Source organism: Rhinoraja longicauda, chromosome 38 (genome assembly GCF_053455715.1).
Source record: "Rhinoraja longicauda isolate Sanriku21f chromosome 38, sRhiLon1.1, whole genome shotgun sequence".
Lineage (NCBI taxonomy): Eukaryota > Metazoa > Chordata > Chondrichthyes > Rajiformes > Arhynchobatidae > Rhinoraja > Rhinoraja longicauda.
In genome coordinates, this window is record NC_135990.1 from 17334085 (window position 1) to 17356324 (window position 22240).

Consider the following 22240-nt stretch of genomic DNA (forward strand, 5'->3'; position numbering starts at 1 on the left):
GTTAGCGATGACCATTTACTGTAGGTGTGAGTTTATTAGTGTCACGTGGACCGAGGTACGGTGAAAATCCTTCTTTTGCAAGCTGAACAAATCAAACCAGATAGTTCAAGTCCCGGTGGCTGAGCACTTTAACTCCCCCTCCCATTCCCAGTCTGACCTCTCTGTCATGGGCCTCCTCCAGTGCCATAGTGAGGCCCACTGGAAATTGGAGGAGCAGCACCTCATATTTTGCCTGGGCAGTTTGCAGCCCAGTGGTATGAACATCGACTTCTCCAACTTTAGATAGTTCCTCTGTCCCTCTCTTCCCCTCCTCCTTCCCAGATCTCCCTCTATCTTCCTGTCTCCACCTATATCCTTCCTTTGTCCCGCCCCCCTGACATCAGTCTGAAGAAGAGTCTCGACCCGAAACGTCACCCATTCCTTTTCTCCCGAGATGCTGCCTGACCTGCTGAGTTACTCCAGCATTTTGTGAATAAATCAGATAGTTCTATACATAGACACAAAGAAGCCAAACTCAAGAGCGATGGGTAAAGGGAGATGGACACAAAAAGCTGGAGTAACTCAGCGGGTCAGGCAGCATCTCTGGGGAAAAGAGAGAGATGTAGACTGCAGATGCAAAGGTGGAGCGGAGCAGTATCTCACACAAGTGTACGATGGAAGGTATTCGGGGAAATATGACATGGCATCATCTGCAGAGCAAGCGTTTACAGTCTGGAACTATTGTCCAGATTGTAGTGGGAGCTTTCACAGAGGAACAGGACATCCATGTGAAAGGAAACACTTATACAGCAGTGAGAAAAACACCTGGAACATAGAACAGAACAGGAACAGGCCCTTCAGCCTGCATGTCATCCATATCCTTCCATTCACTGCACACCTTAAATGTCACTATCATATCTGCCTTCCCCACCACTCCTGGCAGCCCCTTCCAGAAATCCACCACTTCTATGTAAACAAATCTGGCCCACACAACTCCATTAGACTTTACCCGTCTCATCTTAAACCTATGCCCTCTGGTCTTTGATATTTCCAACGCAGGACAAAGGTTCTGACTGACTACCTTATCTCCGCCTCTCGTAATTTTATATACTTCTGTCAGGTCTCACCTCAACCTCTTGTACGTTCCAGAGAAAACAATCCCAGTGTGTCCAACCTCTCTCTCCCTGTAGCTAATACGCTATAATCCAGGCAGCGTTCTGGTAAACCTCTGCTGCACCCTCTCCAAAGCCTCCACATCCTGCCTGTAATGTGTGACTGGAACTACAGATCAGTGCTCCTTTAACTCATTGTAAGAAATGCTCTAGTTATGCCAGTAACTAGTCCTTCAATGAGGATCCCTGAGCCCACTGATCTTTCTTGGCAAGTATTTCCCTTATGAGTTATTTTTAGTTTAGTTTAGAGATACAGCGCGGAAACAGGCCCTTTCGGCCCACCGGGTCCGCGCCGACCAGCGATCCCCGCACATTAACACCATCCTAGGGACTAGGGACAATCTTTACATTTACCAAGCCAATTAACCTACAAATCTGCACGCCTTTGGAGTGTGGGTGGAAACCAAAGATCTTGGAGAAAACCCACGTAGGTCACGGGGAGAACGTACAAACTCCGTACAGACAGCACCCGTAGTCGGGATCGAACCCGGGTCTCCGGCGCTGCATTCGCTGTAAGGCAGCAACTCTACCACTGTTGAATAGTTCATAAGTTCTAGGAGCAGAATTAGGCCATTAGTCCCATCAAGTCTACTCCGCCATTCAATCACGGCTGATCTATCTCTCCCTCTCAATCCCATTTTCCTGCCTTCGCCCCATAACTGCTGGTGGTTGTACTAATCAAGAATCTATCTATCCCTGCCTTAAAAATACCCATTGACTTGGCCTCTACAGCCGTCTGTGGAATCTGCCCCTCTGAGACATTTTCACCCAGAGAGTTGTGAATTTGTGGAATTCTCTGCCACAGAGGGCAGTGGAGGCCAATTCCCTGGATGAATTTAAAAGAGAGTTAGATAGGGCTCTGGGGGCTGGTGGAATCAAGGGATATGGGGAGAAGGCAGGCACGGGTTATTGATTGTGGATGATCACAATGAAGGGCCAAATGGCCTCCTCCTGCGCCTATTTTCTGTGTCTCTGTGCCATTCAGAATTTGAGTCACCCACACAGTTCCCCACTACTGGGTACGTTCCCGATTATTTTTATTTTGTATCCTCTTCACCATTATTGGAAACAGCTTCTTGATTTAGCAAGCACATTCTGAATTTAAAACACTGAATTCTCTTCCCACAACTCGTTCGGTCGGCCGTGCGGACAGTGTCCTGCTGGTCAGTTGTGTCCACAGGGATTCCCTGTGCTGTTCCTCCTGTGCCAACTCAACATAAGTCAACAGCCGAGCTCTTACAAACATTTCACAAAGGTTGCGTGCAACTCTCTGGCTGTTTGCAACTTTCAAATTGCAATTTAAAAAATAATTAAATATTTAAGAGCAGCATTTTCAACTTGCCCCTTCCAATAGTCCTCCATGTTTTCCTGTCCTATAGTTTGGTTGAGTTTATTATTCTCTCCTGGAATTGAAGGATGGCCCACGTCTTCCAATGAGTTAAACAACTCATTGAATGAAACAAATGGATTAAAAATGACCCAAACTCTGTTTTAACAGCTGGAGCTAACAGATGTGGGACTGTGATGATCATCACATATGGCTACAGAGAAGGTTAGAGTCATGGTCATACCGCACAGAAACAGGCCCATAGTCCACACCACCTGAGATGCCCCATCCAAGCTAGACCCCTTTGCCTGCATTTGGCCTCACTAAACCTTTCCTGTACATATATCTGTCTAAATGTCTTTTAAATGATGTTATTGTACCTCCTCTGGCAGCTCGTTCCATCCACCCACCTCCCTCTTGTGAAAACATTGCCCCTCAGGTTCCTGTTAAATCTTTCCCCTCTCACCTTAAACCCTAGATAAAAGATGCTGTGCATTCACCCAATTTTACCCTGGTGATCTTACACACCTCTATGTGATCACCCCTCATCCTCCTGTGCTCCAAGGAATATAGTCCTAGCCCATCCATCCCTCAAGTCCTGGCAACATCCTCGTATGTCGTCTGTGCACTTTTCTTCCGGTTTAACAACATCTTCTTCTGGCAGATTGGGGGAATCAAGAACCAGAGGACATAGGTTGAAGGTGAGAGGGGAAAGATGTAATGGAACCTGCTGGTCTGGTCAGAGTGCATCTCAGTAACGGTGAGAGGACATGACAGGAGTGGGCCTCCCTGCCACTGGTGCGGCACTTTGTGAAACCAAGTCTGCTTTTACAACTTGGTCACCAAAACCATCTGCAATTCCGACCAAATGGAAAAGAAAACTAAATCTTTGGGACGGCCACTAATTCTGTTATTTTTCTACCCAGGAAGGCTAAATGAGTGTGCTTAGCTTAGTTTAGTTTAGAGATACAGCGTGGAAACAGGCTCCTCAGCCCACCGAGTCCGTGCCGACCAACGATTCCCAGACATTAACACTATCCTGCACAAACTAGGGACAATTTTACTCGTACACCAAGCCAATTAACCTACAAACCCGTACATCTTTGGAGTGTGGGTGGAAATCAAAGATCTCAGAGAAAACCCACGCGGTCACGGGGAGAACGTACAAACTCCGTACAGACAGCACCCGTAGTCGGGATGGAACCTGGGTCTCTGGCGCTGCAAGCGCTGTAAGGCAGCAACTCTACCACTGCGCCTCAATTTATTTCTAAATGTTTTGCCTGCAGTATTGCTGAACAGGGCATGGTGTCATCGAGTTACTCAGCATGGAAACAGGCCCTTCAGCCCAGCATATCCTTGCCAGCTTTCACATCCTATCTCACATACACACATTGTCCAGCAGCTAATCCCTCCTCTAGCCTGCCTCCGCGATTGAATACTTACCCAGATGCTGGTTAAATGTTGTGAGGGTCCCATTCTTCCTCATATCCCCGTGATACCTATCACCTATCACCACCTCTCCATCAATCTCTAGCTGTGTGCCTGGCCATTTCCGACTCGGGGCAAAGTCATGGAGTGTCACAGATAGCCATGGTGTGCCAAGATGGATGGAGTTAGCATGGTGTCTCAAGATGGAGTAAGCATAGTGTCTCAAGATGGAGTTAGTATGGTGTGTCAAGATGGAGTTAGTATGGTGTCTCAAGATGGAGATAGCAAGGTGTGCCAAGATGGAGTTAGCATAGTGTCTCAAGATGGAGATAGCAAGGTGTGTCAAGATGGAGTTAGCATAGTGTCTCAAGATGGAGATAGCATGGTGTGTCAAGATGGAGTTAGCATAGTGTCTCAAGATGGAGATAGCATGGTGTGTCAAGATGGAGTTAGCATAGTGTCTCAAGATGGAGATAGCAAGGTGTGTCAAGATGGAGTTAGCATAGTGTCTCAAGATGGAGATAGCATGGTGTGTCAAGATGGAGTTAGCACACTCATTCATGGAGAAGACTGATGAGCATGTAACACCAGGGGACAGAGGGTACAGGGAGATTGCGGGAAGTGACTAAATGAAAATATATCAAACATGGAACGTCTGTTCAGTCAGACGGCTGGCTTTATGTGTTTGGAGTGCTTGTGATTTTGATTGGAGTCATTGAGTTTAAACTCTCCTGTTGGCGTGTGGCCAGGATCAGGAGTTATTTACTTTGGCTGCTGCGTCCAGGCGGACTGGTTCACTCAGAGTTGAAGCAGAACTGTAGTGGGAAATTGTTCCAGCTGTCCCCGTGCTCATTTAAGGTTTCCTGGAGGGGCTGGTGGTGGGGTGGGGTGGGGTGAGATGGGGTGGGGTGAGATGTGGTGGGGTGGGGTGAGATGGGGTGGGGTGGGGTGAGATGGGGTGGGGTGAGATGTGGTGGGGTGGGGTGGGGTGGGGTGAGATGGGGTGGGGTGGGGTGGGATGGGATGAGGTGGGGTGGGGTGGGATGGGATGAGGTGGGGTGGGGTGGGATGGGATGAGGTGGGGTGGGATGGGGTGGGGTGGGGTGGGGTGAGATGGGGTGGGGTGGGATGGGATGAGGTGGGATGGGGTGGGGTGGGGTGGGGTGGGGTGAGACGGGGTGGGATGGGATGAGGTGGGATGAGGTGGGGTGGGATGAGGTGGGGTGGGATGAGGTGGGGTGGGATGGGGTGGGGTGGGGTGGGGTGAGATGGGGTGGGGTGAGATGTGGTGGGGTGGGGTGGGGTGGGGTGGGGTGGGATGGGATGAGGTGAGACGGGGTGGGATGGGATGAGGTGGGGTGGGGTGGGATGGGATGAGGTGGGGTGGGATGGGGTGGGGTGGGGTGGGGTGAGACGGGGTGGGATGGGATGAGGTGGGGTGGGATGAGGTGGGGTGGGGTGGGATGGGATGAGGTGGGGTGGGGTGGGGTGGGGTGGGATGGGATGAGGTGGGATGGGGTGGGGTGGGGTGGGGTGGGGTGAGACGGGGTGGGATGGGATGAGGTGGGATGAGGTGGGGTGGGATGAGGTGGGGTGGGATGAGGTGGGATGGGGTGGGGACGGATCCCGTGGAATTCTCCTGCCCACCCCTTCCAATCAGCCTGCCTTGTTGTTCCCACGGTTCATGAGTGCACTGTAACTGATCTACTGTGCCAATTACAAGCGGTTTCACCCACTGAAGCAGTGGAACCACAGGCAGTCAGCTCTGTTTAGTGTAGTTCAGAGATACAGCACGGAAACAGGCCCTTCGGCCCACTGAGTCCGCACCGACCAGCGATCCCCGCACACTAACACCATCCTACACACACTAAGGAAAATGTATAATTTTGCCAAGCTAATTAACCTACAAACTGTACGTCTTTGGAGTGTGGGAAGACACCGGAGATCCCGGAGAAACTCCACGCAGGTCACGGGGAGAACGTACAATCTCCGTACAGACAGCACCCGTAGTCAGGATTGAACCCAGGTCTCTGGCGCTGTGAGGCAGCAACTCTAACACTGCTCTGGGTTGTGTTTTTGCTTGACCAGCCTCTGGAACCTGCTTGGCTGATCCAATCCTGCCTCCACTTCCCCATGCTCTCTCCGTATCCCCGATTCCCTTGTCGTTACATATTCACCAATCATCTCCTTGAATAAACGTGCTGACGCCATCTCTACAGCTCGTGGCTTCAGAGAACTCCAGATGGATCATCCTCATCTCCTTCCTCTGACTTTATTCCCCATAGTCAGAGAAAACAGCCACTCACCATCCCCCTGCCAATCTCCCTACTATCCCCTCGCCCCCCCACCCAACCCCTCAATTTCCATCACCATCCACCCTGCTGGAACCACTGCCTCACAGCGCCAGAGACTCACGTCCGCTCCTGACTGGTGCTGTCTGCATGGAGTTTCCACGTCCTCCCAGTGACCACATGTGTTTGTTCCAGGCGCTCCGGTTTCCCCCACATCGCAAGGTTGTCGGGTAATTGGTCTGTACCCCCAGTGTGCAGGGAGTGGATGGCATGGAACTCGTGTGAACGGGTAACTGGAGATCAGTGTGGACAGGTGGCCATGAGGCTGTTTCTGTGCTGTATCAATCATCCAATGCCCCTCTACGTCACGAACCTAACCGAACCGAACCTAAACACAGCATTAACCCCTTCACCACAGGTATCTCTACACTCTGCCCCCAATCCTGTGTTAAATCTGGAAACCAAAACTCTGTGCAGCGCTCCATGTTCACTCCAGCCCCCCCCTGCAAACCTGCATCAACCGTTCCGTACTTTAAACTCCATTCATCTTGTGATAAAGGCCAATCCTTCATCAGCCTGCCTGTTATATACTATACAGCAGGCAAACCCCTTGTGTTTACCAGATCCCTCTTTACCACTAAACCAGTCCATTATATTTCTTCTCTTTGAAGTGTATCGTCTCATTTCCCACATTAGTTTAGTTTAGAGATAGTGCGGAAACAGGCCCTTCAGCCCATCGTGTCCACGCCGACCAGCGATCCCCGCACATTAACACTATCCTACACACACACACGAGGGACAATTTATAATTTACAGAAGCCAATTAACCCACACACCTGCATGTCTTTGGAGTGTGGGAGGAAACCAGAGATCCTGGAGAAAACCCACGCGGTCTCGGGGAGAAGGTACAAACTCTGTAGTCAGGATGGAACCCGGGTCTCTGGCGCTGTAAGGCAGCAACTCTACCGCTGCGCCACCGTGACGCCCTAAATTCCATCTGCCAACTTCTTCACCTATCTAGATCCCTTTGTAAGTTCCTGGTGCGAGTTGCACTGGTTGAACCTGTGCGTGTTTGCATTAGTAGCAGGCTTGTCTCCAGTCGAAGGGCCGAATGGCCTCCTCCTGCACCTGTTTTCTATGTTTCTAGTTTGCCCCTTCAGCGGAGTCATTAATGCAGCTACAAATGGTCATGGTCACACCAATGGTCCCACTGGCACCCATCAGGTACCAATTGCCAGTCGCAAAATCACCCATTGAATCCAACCCACTCCCTATCAATGCCATTATAACATTCCCAATCCTTAGCTCCCCTCTTGATTGGATAGAGCTCTTAAGGATAGCGGAGTCAGGGGGTATGGGGAGAAGGCAGGAACGGGGTACTGATTGAGAATGATCAGCCATGATCACATTGAATGGCACTGCTGGCTCCATGGGCCGAATGGCCTCCTCCTGCACCTATTGTCTATTGATTCCATCCCAGAAATCTCTAGTTTCTCAAATATTATTTCAGTTTCAAAAAGCACATTGACTTGCAGCGTGGAATCAGGCACTTCATCCCACAGAAACATGCCAACCATGGCTCACCTGTCCACACTAGTTGTATGTTACCCACATTCCCTCGCACTCCCAACATCTAGGGACAATTTACAGAGGCCAATTAACCTCTTAACCTTTGGGAAGAAACCGGAGCACCCGGAGAAAACCCACGCGGTCATTCACAGGGAGAATGTGCAAACTCCGCACAAACAGCTCCCGAGGTCAGGATTGAACCGGTGTCTCTGGCACTGTGAGGCAGCAGCTCTACCCGCTTTGCCACCGTGCCACCCTCAATTTTGCTGTTACCTCCTTGGAGATTGTGCATAGTGATGCAACAAACAGGAGGAAACAGGGGGGATGCTGGTGCCAACGTTACACAGAGGGTATGGCAAAGGCATGGAAGATGTAGCCTGGGATTGTGGTGGTAATGATAGTGGCATTCAAGAGGCTTTTAGACAGGCACGTAGATATACAAGGAATGGAAGGATATGGGTCGTGTAGGCAGAGGAGATTGGCTTAATGTGCATTGGTCAGAGGCTGTGCAGCTGGAGTGCTGTGTAGAGGATAAGGGGGGGCTTTGGCTCAGAAGGCGTCAGTGAGGGGGCTGAGCAGGTGACCGCAGGAATGCTCTGCCCTTTCTTGTGTGTGATTGGCATGCATTTTTCTTCTCTGTGCTTTAGTGCCGTGCAGGTAGAATGGTGCCACTCTCTGCGGCAGCGAACTGTGGGAAGTCAGCTTGTGTACAGGCAGGTGGGAGCAATGAAACTTGGATGATGAAGGAAAAAGGAAAAAGCAGACATGAGAGAGGCAGCTGGGATCACGTGTATTGCTGAAGAGTTCCAGGAACCGAGGAGCATACCTGAGGAAATAAGGAAGGGAAAAAGGTGGCAGGAGATAGCTCTGGCAGACAATATTAAGGAGAACTAGACCAAGTGGACCTTTTGGGCCCAATCCTCTCCTGCATTGGTGCTGCACCCTCTCCTCTCTCCCCTCTCCCCCTTCCCCCCTCCCTCTCCCCTCCCCCTCTCTCCCCCCCCTCCCCTCCTCCCTCCACCGCTTCCCCCTCTCCCTCCCCCTCTCTCCCCCCCCCCTCCCCTCCTCCCTCCACCGCCTCTCCCTCCCCCTCCCTCCCTAGGAGATAGATTTAAACTTTAAAATGTGAATAACTTTTAAAATATAACATCGATTTCAATGAAACTTCATCCATTAGCACCAAAGGGACGACGGTGAGTAAGGTGGGCCTAAAATTGTTGGGCTATTGTGTACCGTTTTGGCTGTAGTTTAGGAACAAACAAACAAACAAACAAGAGTTTTAGTGTACAGAATACAAGAGACATGCACATTATGGGGAAAAGAGTAACTAGAGAGGGAATAGGGCCCTCGTAATCCAAAGCGGTTATCCTTGTGTGGAGCCACAGGAGATGGCCAAGGTCCTCAATGGCTATTTCTCCTCTGTGTTTAACTGTGGAAAAAGATGTGGAGACTGGGGAATGGGACAGTTACTGGAGACCATATGAGGACGACCGTATTACAGTGGAGGAGATGCTGGATGTCCTAAGGCATAGGGAGGTAGATAAACCTCCCAGATATATCTGTGGGAAGCTGGTGAAGCCCCGGCTGAGATTTATGAATCATCATTGGAGCTGCCACATGACTGGAGAGTGGCTAATGTTGTGCCTCCATTTAAGAAGGGCTGCAAGGAAAATACATGATAAAGGAACAACATTTAGTCCAAGATAAAGTCTGAGGGTCACCAATGTGGTAGATAGTAGTTCAGCACTGCTCTCTGGTTGGGGTAGGATGATTCAGTTGCCTGATAACAGCTGGGAAGAAACTTCCTGAATCTGGAGGTGCGTTTTCACACTTCTGTACCTTTTTGACCGATGGGAGAGGGGAGAGGAGGGAGTGGCCAGGGGTGCAACTCGTCCTTGATTATGCTGCTGGCCTTGCCGAGGCAATTGAAGGGTTGGTTTGTGTGATGGTCTGGGCTGCGTCCATATTTCTCTGCAATTTCTTGCGGCCTTGGATGGAGCTGTTCCCAAATCAAGCTGTGATGTATCTTGATCAAATGCTTTCTATGGTGCATCTGTAGAAGGTGAGAGATGTAGGGGGCGTGCAAAACTTCCTAAGCCTTCTAATTAAGTAGAAATATTGATTATTTGGGCAAGTGGGCTGAGGTACAGTTTAATGGTGGGCAAGTGGGCAGTTTAATGCAGATAGGTGCGAGGTGTTCCAATTTGGGCATCAAACCAGGGCAGAAGTTTAACGGTGAATGTCAGGGCCCCAGGGAGTGTTTAGGAGTAGAAGGATCTTTAGTACATAGGCCCCTGAAAGTGGCATTACAGGTAAATAGGGTGGTCAAGAAGACTTTTGGTACATTGGTCTTTATCGGTTAGAGTACTAAGTATAGAAATTGGGATGTTATGTTGCAGTTGTACAAGTCACTGGTGAGGCCACGTGTGGAGTATTGTGTTCAGTTTTGGTCACCTGCTATAGGAAGTATATTGTTCAGCTGGAAAGATTGCAGAGAAGATTGACGAGAATTTGCTCTGCAATTTCGCCTTTTATAATCGACTCCAGCATCTTCCCCACCACTGATGTCAGACTAACTGGTCTATAATTTCCCGTTTTCTCTCTCCCTCCTTTCTTAAAATGTGGGATAACATTAGCTACCCTCCAATCCACAGGAACTGACCCTGAATCTATAGAACATTGGAAAATGATCACCAATGTGTCCACGATTTCCAGAGCCACCTCCTTAAGTACCCTGGGATGCAGACCATCAGGCCCTGGGGATTTATCAGCCTTCTGTCCCATCAGTCTACCCAACACCATTTCCTGCCTAATGTGGATTTCCTTCAGTTCCTCCATCACCCTAGGATCTCTGGCCACTAGAACATCTGGGAGATTGTTTGTATCTTCCTTAGTGAAGACAGATCCAAAATACTTGTCCAACTCGTCTGCCATTTCCTTGTTCCCCATAATAAATTTCCCTGCTTCTGTCTTCAAGGGACCCACATTTGCCTTGACTATTTTTTCCTCTTCACATACCTAAAAAAGCTTTGACTTCCCTTGTCAGCCACGGGTGCCTCTTACTCCCCTTGGAATCTTTCCTCCTCTTTGGGATAAATTGATCCTGCAACTTCTGCATTATTCCTAGGAATACCTGCCATTGCTGTTCCACCGTCTTCCCTGCTAGGCCCTCCTTCCAGTCAAATCTGGCCAGCTCCTGCCTCATGCCTCTGTAATTCTCTTTGCTATACTGCAATACTGACACTTCCGATTTCACTTCTCCCTCTCAATTTGTAGAGTAAAACTTATCATATTATGATCACTGCCTCCTAATGGCTCTTTTACCTTGAATCCCCTTATCAGATCAGGTTCATTACACAACACTAAATCCAGAATTGCCTTCTCCCTGGTAGGCTCCAGTACATCGGCTGTCTCCACAGACGCTGCCTGATCCACTGAGTTCCTCCAGCGATGTGTGTTTGTACAAGTGGTGATCGCAGTACTAGTGCTGCCCGGAGCTGCTCCAAGGTGGGGCACTCCAAGGTGGAGGAGCTCCAAGGTGGAGCACTCCAAGGTTGAGGAGCTCCCAGGTGGAGCAGCTCGCAGGTGGAGCACTCCAAGGTTGAGGAGCTCCCTTGTGGAGGAGATCCAAGGTGGAGGAGCCTCGTGGTGGAGGAGCTGCTAGGTGGAGGAGCCTCATGGTGGAGTAGATCCAAGGTGGAGGAGATCCAAGGTGGAGGAGCTGCAATTTGGAGGAGCTCCAAGGTGGAGGAGCTTCATGGTGGAGCAGCTTCCCGGTGGAGGAGCTTCAAGGTGGAGGAGCTCCAAGGTGGAGCAGCTCCCAGTTGGAGGAGCTGCAAGGTGGAGCAACTCCTAGGTGGACCAACTCCTAGGTGGAGGAGGTCCTAAGGTGGAGGAGATCCAAGGTGGAGGAGCTCCAAGGTGGAGGAGCTGCAATGTAGAGGAGCTCCAAGGTGGAGGAGCTGCAATGTAGAGGAGCTCCAAGGTGGAGGAGCTGCAATGTGGAACAGTAACAGCACTCTATTCCTTGGAGCGCAGGAGGATGAGGGGTGATCTTATTGAGGTATACAAAATCATGAGAGGAATAAATCGGGTAAATGCACAGTCTATTGCCCTGAGTAGGGAATCGAGAACCAGAGGACTTAGATTTAAGGTGAGGGGAGGAGAGATTTGAGAGGAACCTGAGGGATAACGTCTCACACAAAGGGTGGTGGGTGTATGGAACAAGCTGCCGGAGGAGGTGGTTGAGGCAGGGACTATCGCAGCATTTAAGAAACATTTGGACAGGTTCATGGATAGGACAGGTTTGGATGGATACGGACCAAATGCAGGCAGGTGGGACTAGTGCAGATGGGACATGTTGATGGGACATGCGTGGCTGAAGAGGCTGTTTCCACGCTGTATCACTCTACGATACCAAATGCTCATCTTCACGGCATCAGGGGGTTCAATGGGTCTTTATTGTCGTGTGCACAGCACAGTGAAATTCCTTTGCACAACTCCAGAACCAGGGGCCACAGGCTTAGAATAAAGGGGAGGCCGTTTAAAACTAAGGTGAGAAGGAACTTTTTCACCCAGAGAGTTGTGAATGTAGACAATAGACAATAGACAATAGGTGCAGGAGTAGGCCATTCAGCCCTTCGAGCCAGCACCGCCATTCAATGCGATCATGGCTGATCACTCTCAATCAGTACCCCGTTCCTGCCTTCTCCCCATACCCCCTCACTCCGCTATCCTTAAGAGCTCTATCCAGCTCTCTCTTGAAAGCATCCAACGAACTGGCCTCCACTGCCTTCTGAGGCAGAGAATTCCACACCTTCACCACTCTCTGACTGAAAAAGTTCTTCCTCATCTCCGTTCTAAATGGCCTACCCCTTATTCGTAAACTGTGGCCCCTTGTTCTGGACTCCCCCAACATTGGGAACATGTTTCCTGCCTCTAATGTGTCCAATCCCCTAATTATCTTATATGTTTCAATAAGATCCCCCCTCATCCTTCTAAATTCCAGTGTATACAAGCCCAATCGCTCCAGCCTTTCAACATACGACAGTCCCGCCATTCCGGGAATTAACCTAGTGAACCTACGCTGCACGCCCTCCATAGCAAGAATATCCTTCCTCAAATTTGGAGACCAAAACTGCACACAGTACTCCAGGTGCGGTCTCACCGGGGCCCGGTACAACTGTAGAAGGACCTCTTTGCTCCTATACTCAACTCCTCTTGTTACGAAGGCCAACATTCCATTGGCTTTCTTCACTGCCTGCTGTACCTGCATGCTTCCTTTCATTGACTGATGCACTAGGACACCCAGATCTCGTTGAACTCCCCCTCCTCCTAACTTGACACCATTCAGATAATAATCTGCCTTTCTATTCTTACTTCCAAAGTGAATAACCTCACACTTATCTACATTAAACTGCATCTGCCATGTATCCGCCCACTCACACAACCTGTCCAAGTCACCCTGCAGCCTTATTGCATCTTCCTCACAATTCACACTACCCCCCAGCTTAGTATCATCTGCAAATTTGCTAATGGTACTTTTAATCCCTTCGTCTAAGTCATTAATGTATATCGTAAATAGCTGGGGTCCCAGCACCGAACCTTGCGGTACCCCACTGGTCACTGCCTGCCATTCTGAAAGGGACCCATTTATCCCCACTCTTTGCTTTCTGTCTGTCAACCAATTTTCTATCCATGTCAGTACCCTACCCCCAATACCATGTGCCCCATGTGTGGAATTCTCTGCCACAGAGGGCAGTGGAGGCCAAATCACTGGATGAATTTAAGAGAGAGTTAGATAGAGCTCTAGGGGCTAGTGGAACCAAGGGGTATGGGGAGAAGGCAGGCACGGGTTACTGATTGTGGATGATCAGCCATGATCACAATGAATGGCGGTGCTGGTTAGAAGGGCCGAATGGCCTCCTCCTGCACCTGTTTTCTGTTTCTAACCGACAAATGCAGAGTTGCCATATTTTGGTGCTGTTTATAAAGAAAAAGACCAAAGTCTGGTGCATGTGCTGGAAGCCCAGGGAAGGCCCAGGGAAGGCCCAGGGAAGGCCCAGGGAAGGCCCAGGGAAGGCCCAGGGAAGGCCCAGGGAAGGCCCAGGCAAGGCCCAGGCAAGGCCCAGGGAAGGCCCAGGGAAGGCCCAGGCAAGGCCCAGGCAAGGCCCAGGCAAGGCCCAGGGAAGGCCCAGGGAAGGCCCAGGCAAGGCCCAGGGAAGGCCCAGGCAAGGCCCAGGGAAGGCCCAGGGAAGGCCCAGGGAAGGCCCAGGGAAGGCCCAGGCAAGGCCCAGGCAAGGCCCAGGCAAGGCCCAGGGAAGGCCCAGGCAAGGCCCAGGGAAGGCCCAGGGAAGGCCCAGGGAAGGCCCAGGCAAGGCCCAGGGAAGGCCCAGGGAAGGCCCAGGCAAGGCCCAGGGAAGGCCCAGGGAAGGCCCAGGGAAGGCCCAGGGAAGGCCCAGGGAAGGCCCAGGCAAGGCCCAGGGAAGGCCCAGGGAAGGCCCAGGGAAGGCCCAGGCAAGGCCCAGGGAAGGCCCAGGGAAGGCCCAGGGAAGGCCCAGGCAAGGCCCAGGGAAGGCCGAGGCAAGGCCCAGGCTGCTGCAGGGTGCAGCCCCTCACGGAGCCCGTGGGCCTGGGCATGGGGCGGGGTGGGGTGTGTGTGTGTGGGCAGTGCCCGGTGACAGTGCCAGGGTGCAGCCCCTCACGGGGCCCGTGGGCCTGGGCATGGGGCGGGGTGGGGTGTGTGTGTGTGGGCAGTGCCCAGTGACGTTGCTTTGTTGTGTGCAGGGTGCAGCTGCCAACCCTGAGAACCAGGACCAGCAGCAGAAGTTGCGGGAGGCGGCGGAGGGTCTGCGGGTGGTCACCAACTCGGCCGCACAGAACGCCATCAAGAAGAAGCTGATCAACCGGCTGGAGGTGATGCTGCCGTTATCATTCATCGTCCCCCAGAACATTCACCCCAGCCCGCGCACCCCCAGATCACGCACCTCCCCGCACCCCCACATCATGCACCCCCATCCCCCGCACCCTCACATCATGCACTCACCCCACCGCACCCCCACATCATGCACCCCCACATCATGCACCCCCATCCCCCGCACCCGCACCCCCACATCATGCACCCTGCACCCCCACATCATGCACCCCCACATCATGCACCCCCACATCATGCACCCCCACATCATGCACCCCCACATCATGCACCCTGCACCCCGCACCCTGCACCCCCACATCATGCACCCTGCACCCCCACATCATGCACCCTGCACCCCCACATCATGCACCCTGCACCCCCACATCATGCACCCTGCACCCCCACCCCCCGCACCCTGCACCCCCACATCATGCACCCTGCACCCCCACATCATGCACCCTGCACCCCCACATCATGCACGTACCCCCACATCATGTACCCTGCACCCTGCACCCCCACATTATGCACGTACCCCCACATTCTGCACCCTGCACCCCCACATCATGCACCCTGCACCCCCACATCATGCACATACCCCCACATCATGCACCCTGCACCCCCACATCATGCACCCTGCACCCTGCACCCTCACATCATGCACCCTGCACCCCCACATCATGCACCCTGCACCCTGCACCCCCACATCATGCACATACCCCCACATCATGTACCCTGCACCCCCACATTATGCACGTACCCCCACATTATGCACCCTGCACCCCCACATCATGCACCCTGCACCCCCACATCATGCACCCCCACATCATGCACCCCCACATCATGCACCCCCACATCATGCACCCCCACATCATGCACCCTGCACCCCGCACCCTGCACCCCCACATCATGCACCCTGCACCCCCACATCATGCACCCTGCACCCCCACATCATGCACCCTGCACCCCCACATCATGCACCCTGCACCCCCACCCCCCGCACCCTGCACCCCCACATCATGCACCCTGCACCCCCACATCATGCACCCTGCACCCCCACATCATGCACGTACCCCCACATCATGTACCCTGCACCCTGCACCCCCACATTATGCACGTACCCCCACATTCTGCACCCTGCACCCCCACATCATGCACCCTGCACCCCCACATCATGCACATACCCCCACATCATGCACCCTGCACCCCCACATCATGCACCCTGCACCCTGCACCCTCACATCATGCACCCTGCACCCCCACATCATGCACCCTGCACCCTGCACCCCCACATCATGCACATACCCCCACATCATGTACCCTGCACCCCCACATTATGCACGTACCCCCACATTATGCACCCTGCACCCCCACATCATGCACCCTGCACCCCCACATCATGCACGTACCCCCACATCATGCACCCTGCACCCTGCACCCTCACATCATGCACCCTGCACCCCCACATCATGCACGTACCCCCACATCATGTACCCTGCACCCCCACATTATGCACGTACCCCCACATGCACCCTGCACCCCCACATCATGCACCCTGCACCCCCACATCATGCACCCTGCACCCCCACATCATGCACCCTGCACCCCCACATCATGCACCCTCTGAATAAAGGAATCCCTCGTCATCTCCTTCCTAAACGTACCACCTTTCCTTCTGGTGCTGTGTCCTCTGGTGCTGTGTCCTCTGGTGCTGTGTCCTCTGGTGCTGTGTCCTCTGGTGCTGTGTCCTCTGGTGCTGTGTCCTCTGGTGCTGTGTCCTCTGGTGCTGTGTCCTCTGGTGCTGTGTCCTCTGGTGCTGTGTCCTCTGGTGCTGCCTCCCCCGCCTGTCACACTGCACTGCAATGGAGGCCCATCTGTCCACCATGTCCTTGTGTCCAGCCACACGTTGCCTCCAGGCCCCACTGCATGACCCGCTTACCGCTGTCAGCGGCCGCTCTGTGGCTTCACTTCACTTTTAGTTTTGAGTTGAGTTTATTGTCACGTGCCCCGAGGTACAGTGGAAAGCTTTTGTTGCATGCTGACCTGTCAGTGGAAAGACAATACCTTCTGACCAGGTTGTGTGTAAGTCTGGGCCACTGTCTGCAAAGCCCACACATCACTCCTTAACATCCTGGTTTGGGATTACACGCCCGCGTACACACACAGAGACCATGCGTGAGGATTACACGCCCCGCGTGTACACACACACACAGAGACCATGCGTGAGGATTACACGACCTGCATACACACACAGACAGAACATGGGTGAGGATCACACGCCCCGCGTACACACACACACACAGACAGAACATGGGTGAGGATCACACGCCCCGCGTACACACACACACACAGACAGAACATGGGTGAGGATTACACGCCCCGCGTACACACACACACACAGAGACCATGCGTGAGGATTACACGCCCCGCGCACACACACACACTGACCACGGTCGAGGGTTGCACGCACCGTGTGTACAGGCGTGTTGATGCCGTGTTCCTGTGTGTGAGCAGAACGCAGCCAAGCAAGCAGCCGCCGCTGCCACACAGACCATCGCCGCATCCCAGAATGCATCGTCTTCCAACAAGAACACGGCCGCCCAGCAGCAGCTGGTGCAGAGCTGCAAGGTGGGTGGCTGCAGCGACCCCCCACACTGTTACCCCCCTACCCCCACCCCTGTTACCCCTCTACTCCCACCCCCCACTGTTACCCCCTTACCCCCACTCCCTGTTACCCCCCTTACCCCCACCCCACACTGCTACCCCCACTCCCCATTACCCCCCCACACTGTTACCCCCTTACCCCTACTCCGCATTACCCCCACCCGTGTTACCCCCCTTACCCCCACCCCACACTGTTACCCCCACTCCCCATTAACCCCCCACACTGTTACCCCCCTACCCCCCCCCCCCACTGTTACCCCATTACCCCCACTCCCGTTACTCCCCCACACTGTTATCCCCCTTACCCCTACTCCAGACTGTTACCCCCCTACCCCCACTCCCCCTTACCCCCACTCCCCGTTACCCCCACTCCCCGTTACCCCCACCCCACACTGTTACCCCCATTATTCCCATTACCCCCAACTCTATTACCCCCTCTTACCCCCACCCCACACTGTTACCCCCCTTACCCCCACTCCCCGTTACCCCACCCCACACTGTTACCCCCATTATTCCCATTACCCCCAACTCTGTTACCCCCTCTTACCCCCACCCCACACTGTTACCCCTCTTACCCCCACTCACTGTTACCCCCACGCCCCGTTATCCCCACACCCCATTACCCCCACTCCCTCTTACCCCCACCCCACACTGTTACCCCTCTTACCCCCACCCCACACTGTTACCCCACCCCTCCCTGCTATCCCAACTCCCTTGTTACCCTACTCGTCTCTGTTATCCCCACCCCTCCCCATCACCCCCAACCCCCTTGTCCCCCCCCCGGTTCCCCTGTAACCCTGTGTCAGGGCCGGGGGGGGCTCGTCTTGGGGCCACGTTGCCCCCAGTGGGGGGGGGGTCCCAGTGGCTCTGCCCCTCCTGCTGGCACAGGGTGGAGTGTGGGTGTGGGCATGGACTAGTGGGCATGGGGCCCGGTGTTGTGTGGGTGGTACAGGGGGGAGTGTGGGTGTGGGGTCCTCCTGCTCCTCATGCTGCTATGGGTAGAGGGGGGTGGGGTTGGTGGGCACACTGCTGCAGGGGGCGGGGGAAACGGGCTGGGGTGTGGGTGGGGGGGAGGGGTGTGGGGGAGGGGGTGTGGGTGGGGAGGGGAGGGGGCAGTATGGGTAAGGGAGGGGGTGCGGGCTGGTGCATGGGGGGGTGTGTGTGGAGCAGTGTGATGGGGAAGGGGTGGGGGGAGGGGGTGATGTGGATGTGGGTGAGGGTGGGTGGGTGTGGGTGGGAGGGTGGGTGAGGGTGGGTGGGTGAGGGTGAGTGAGTGGGTGAGGGTGGGTTGGCCCTGCGCCACGCTGACCTTGTCTCTCCCCTGCAGGCGGTGGCGGACCACATCCCCCAGCTGGTGCAGGGGGTCCGGGGCAGCCAGGCCGAGACGGACTGCCTCAGTGCCCAGCTGGCACTCATCATCGCCAGCCAGAACTTCCTGCAGGTCAGACTCACCCCCCCACCCTGCTCCCACTACCCTCCCCATCTCACCCACCCTCCCCATCTCTCCCCACCCCTCCCTCCCCATCTCACCCCTCCCTCCCCATCTCACCCCTCCCTCCCCATCTCACCCCTCCCTCCCCATCTCACCCCTCCCTCCCCATCTCACCCCTCCCCTCTCTCCCCTCCCCTCCATCCCCATCTCATCCCTCCCCTCTCTCCCCTCCCCTCCATCCCCATCTCTCCCTCCCCATCTCTCCCTCCCCATCTCACCCCTCCCCTCTCTCTCCTCCCTCCCATCTCTCTGCTCTCTCTCTCCCCCCAACCCCCTCTCTTTCCCCAACCCCCTTTTCCCCTTCACCTTGAACCTATATCCTCTGGTCCTCAATTCACCTACTCTGGGCAAGAGACTCTGCGCATCTACCCGATCTATTCCTCTCATGATTTTATACACCCGAAACATCACCCATTCCTCTCTCCCGAGATGCTGCCTGACCCGCTGAGTTACTCCAGCATTTTGTGTCTACCCCATTTTGTATCATCAGCAAACTTGCTAATCTTGCCCTGTGTGTTCTCATCCAAATCATTGATGTGGATGACAAACAGTAACGGGCCCAGCACTGAACCATGAGGCACACCTCTAGTCACAGGCCTCCAGTCTGAGAAGCAACCTTCCACCATCACCCTCTGCTTCCTTCCATGGAGCCAATTTGCGATCCATTCAGCTGTCTCTCCTTGGATCCCATGCGATCTAACCTTCCAGAGCAGCCTACCATGCGGAACCTTGTCGAACGCCTTACTGATTCCATGTACACAACATCTACAGCTCTGCCCTCATCAACCTTTTTGGTCAGGTCTTTAAAAATATCAATCAGATTTATGAGGCACGACCTTCCACGTACAAAACCATGCTGACTGTCCCCAATCAGCCCTTGCCCATCCAAATGCCTGGGGACGAGGTGTTAACGCCGGAATACAAGGAGAAATTAGCAAGAGGTCTCGGGTGGGAGAGGGACGGAGAGAGAGGGAAAGCAAAGGTTGCTTGACGTTAGAGTAACCAATATTGTGGCAGGAGTTGTATAGAGTGTGGGTGTTGTGCAACATGGGGACAGTTGGCGTCAGGTGTTGGGGAGGGGTGATGCTGGCTCAGGCTCCTGCCTCTGTGGGTGAGTTGCTGCTTCAAGCCCCACTCCAGGGACAGGTGACAGCTGACCTGGTACAAAGGCAATGCTGCCCTGTGGAGGTGTGTAGTCCCAGGCAAGACCATCAGTGGGAGCCCCTCGGCTTGTTGCAGCTCATGGTAAGCATCCAGCGTTGATACAGGGTGGATTTCACCCTGATCTTCCCACTATGATCGATGTTTAAAGAATAGATAATCAGGCCATTATATCACATTGCAGATGGACACTAAAAGCTGGAGTAACTCAGTGGGTCAGGCAGCATCTCTGGAGAAAAAGGAATAAAGGTGAATGGAAAAAGATTTAATGGGAATCTGAAGGGTAAGTTTTTCACACAAAGGGTGGTGGGTGTGTGGAACGAGCTGCCAGAGGAGGTAGTTGAGGCAGGGACTATCCCAACGTTTACGAAACAGTTAGACAGGTACATGGATAGGACAGGTTTGGAGGGATGTGGGCCAAATGCAGGCAGGTGGGACTAGTGGAGCTGGGACATTGTTGGCCGGTGTGGGCAAGTTGGGCCGAAGGGCCTGTTTCCACACTGTATCACTCTATGAATCTATGACGTTTCAGGTTGAGACCCTTCTTCTGACTTTGAAGAAGTTCTCCTCTCTCTGTGATGAGAGTTCTGCATCATCCTCTTGTCTGTAATTGTATGAATGTGTTCTATATCACCGTGTACATCGTGTAATGTGTTCTATATCACCATGTACATCTCCCGTTTACCTTTCCCCGACTCTCTGTCTGAAGAAGGGTCTCGGGGCAGTTTTCATCGCAGGTCAAAGACAATCTCATCGCTGATGAAGAAATGGACCTTATGACAGAGAGTGCAAGCATGTGGGTCAGCATTCGCATGTGGGTCAGCATTCGCATGTGGGTCAGCATTCGCATGCAAGGGATGACGCCGATGTATGTGGGAGTTTTCTAACGCTCGCAAACTACCAATGTTGATTATGTGAAGCAGCTTGACTGATGAGCAAAATCCCACCTCAACCTTCAGTGTGGCTCTTGGGAGGTTTCAATCTTCCTGATGTGGACTGGGAGATGTGGATCTTATGCTGGATCTTATGCTGGACCAAGTAAAGCAATGTTGGAAATTGCACTCGATCACAACTTACATCAACAAGTGAAAGACCCGACTAGACTTAACACCATCCTTGAAATGTGTTTCACAAACTCACTATCTTTTGTGGACAGAAGTAATTTGTGGTATCAGCAACCAGGAGGCAGTGACTGTAAACCTATCAGTGAAACCTCAGTTAGTCCAGCCAGCCTAGCGCAAGATTTTTCTCTACAAGAATGCCAGGTTTGAAGACATGGGGGACAGGCTCAGGATCTTCGAGGAGAAGCTGACTACATTGAGCCAAAGACTTTTCATGAGCTAGTGACTGAATTTAACCAAGTTGTCCAGAATGCCATGGACAAATTTATACCCTCCAAAATGACTTCTTCCAGATGGAAATTACCCTGGATAAATAATTCCATCAAGAGAGACTTTTGTAAAAATAAGCACCAGTTCAGAAAAGGCAAGAAACCTGGCTCTTCAACAGCTTGGAACATTTTCAAACAGTATCGCAGACACAAGGAAAATTAGGAAAGGCAAGAAGACGTATATCCATCAGTGGGAGTTTGGAGAGGAACGACACCAAACTGTTCTGCAATTTCATCAGGTCAAAACAGCAAGAGGTGTTTGTTGTCTCAACATTGTCTTCATCTGATGGTATCAAAGTTAGCTTTGCTAAAGACAAGGCAAACGTGTTCAACAACCAAGTTTGGTCAGTTTTTACCAACGAGGACACAATTTTCCTGACATGCCTGATTCTGACAGGGTGTTGAGAAGCTACTGCAAGATGTACTCCAAAGACGTACAGGTATGTAGGTTAATTGGCTGGGTAAATGTAAAAATTGTCCCTAGTGGGTGTAGGATAGTGTTAATGTGCGGGGATCGCTGGGCGGCACGGACTTGGTGGGCCGAAAAGGCCTGTTTCCGGCTGTATATATATGATGATGATGATGATGTGAATCCAAACAACGCTTTGGTTCCTGAGGCCATTCCCGCGAAGATCCTGAAAGCATATGCCTCCTCAATTGCTCCAGTGTTATCTAAGATTTTTCAGAAATCATTTAATTCTGGCTGTTTACCAGATGCTTGGCGTGATGCTAATGTATCTCTGCTTTACAAGAAAGGCGATAGAAGTAACTGTAGACCAGTTTTGTTGACATCAATTCCATGTAAGATTTTGGAATATATCCTGCATCATCATATCATTAATTATTTTGACCAATAT

The 22240-nt window shown here is 52.7% G+C and overlaps 1 protein-coding gene across 2 annotated transcripts in view; it reads left to right on the forward strand.

Moving 5' to 3' along the window:
* Window positions 1–22240, forward strand: part of LOC144610992 (talin-2) — a 183798-nt gene that overhangs the window by 43461 nt on the left and 118097 nt on the right. For both annotated transcript variants that reach the window (XM_078430074.1, XM_078430075.1), the window contains exons 13-15: window positions 14553–14681; window positions 17191–17304; window positions 18668–18781. In XM_078430074.1, coding sequence (XP_078286200.1) covers window positions 14553–14681; window positions 17191–17304; window positions 18668–18781 — 357 coding nt within the window. The remainder of the gene's footprint in view (window positions 1–14552; window positions 14682–17190; window positions 17305–18667; window positions 18782–22240) is intronic.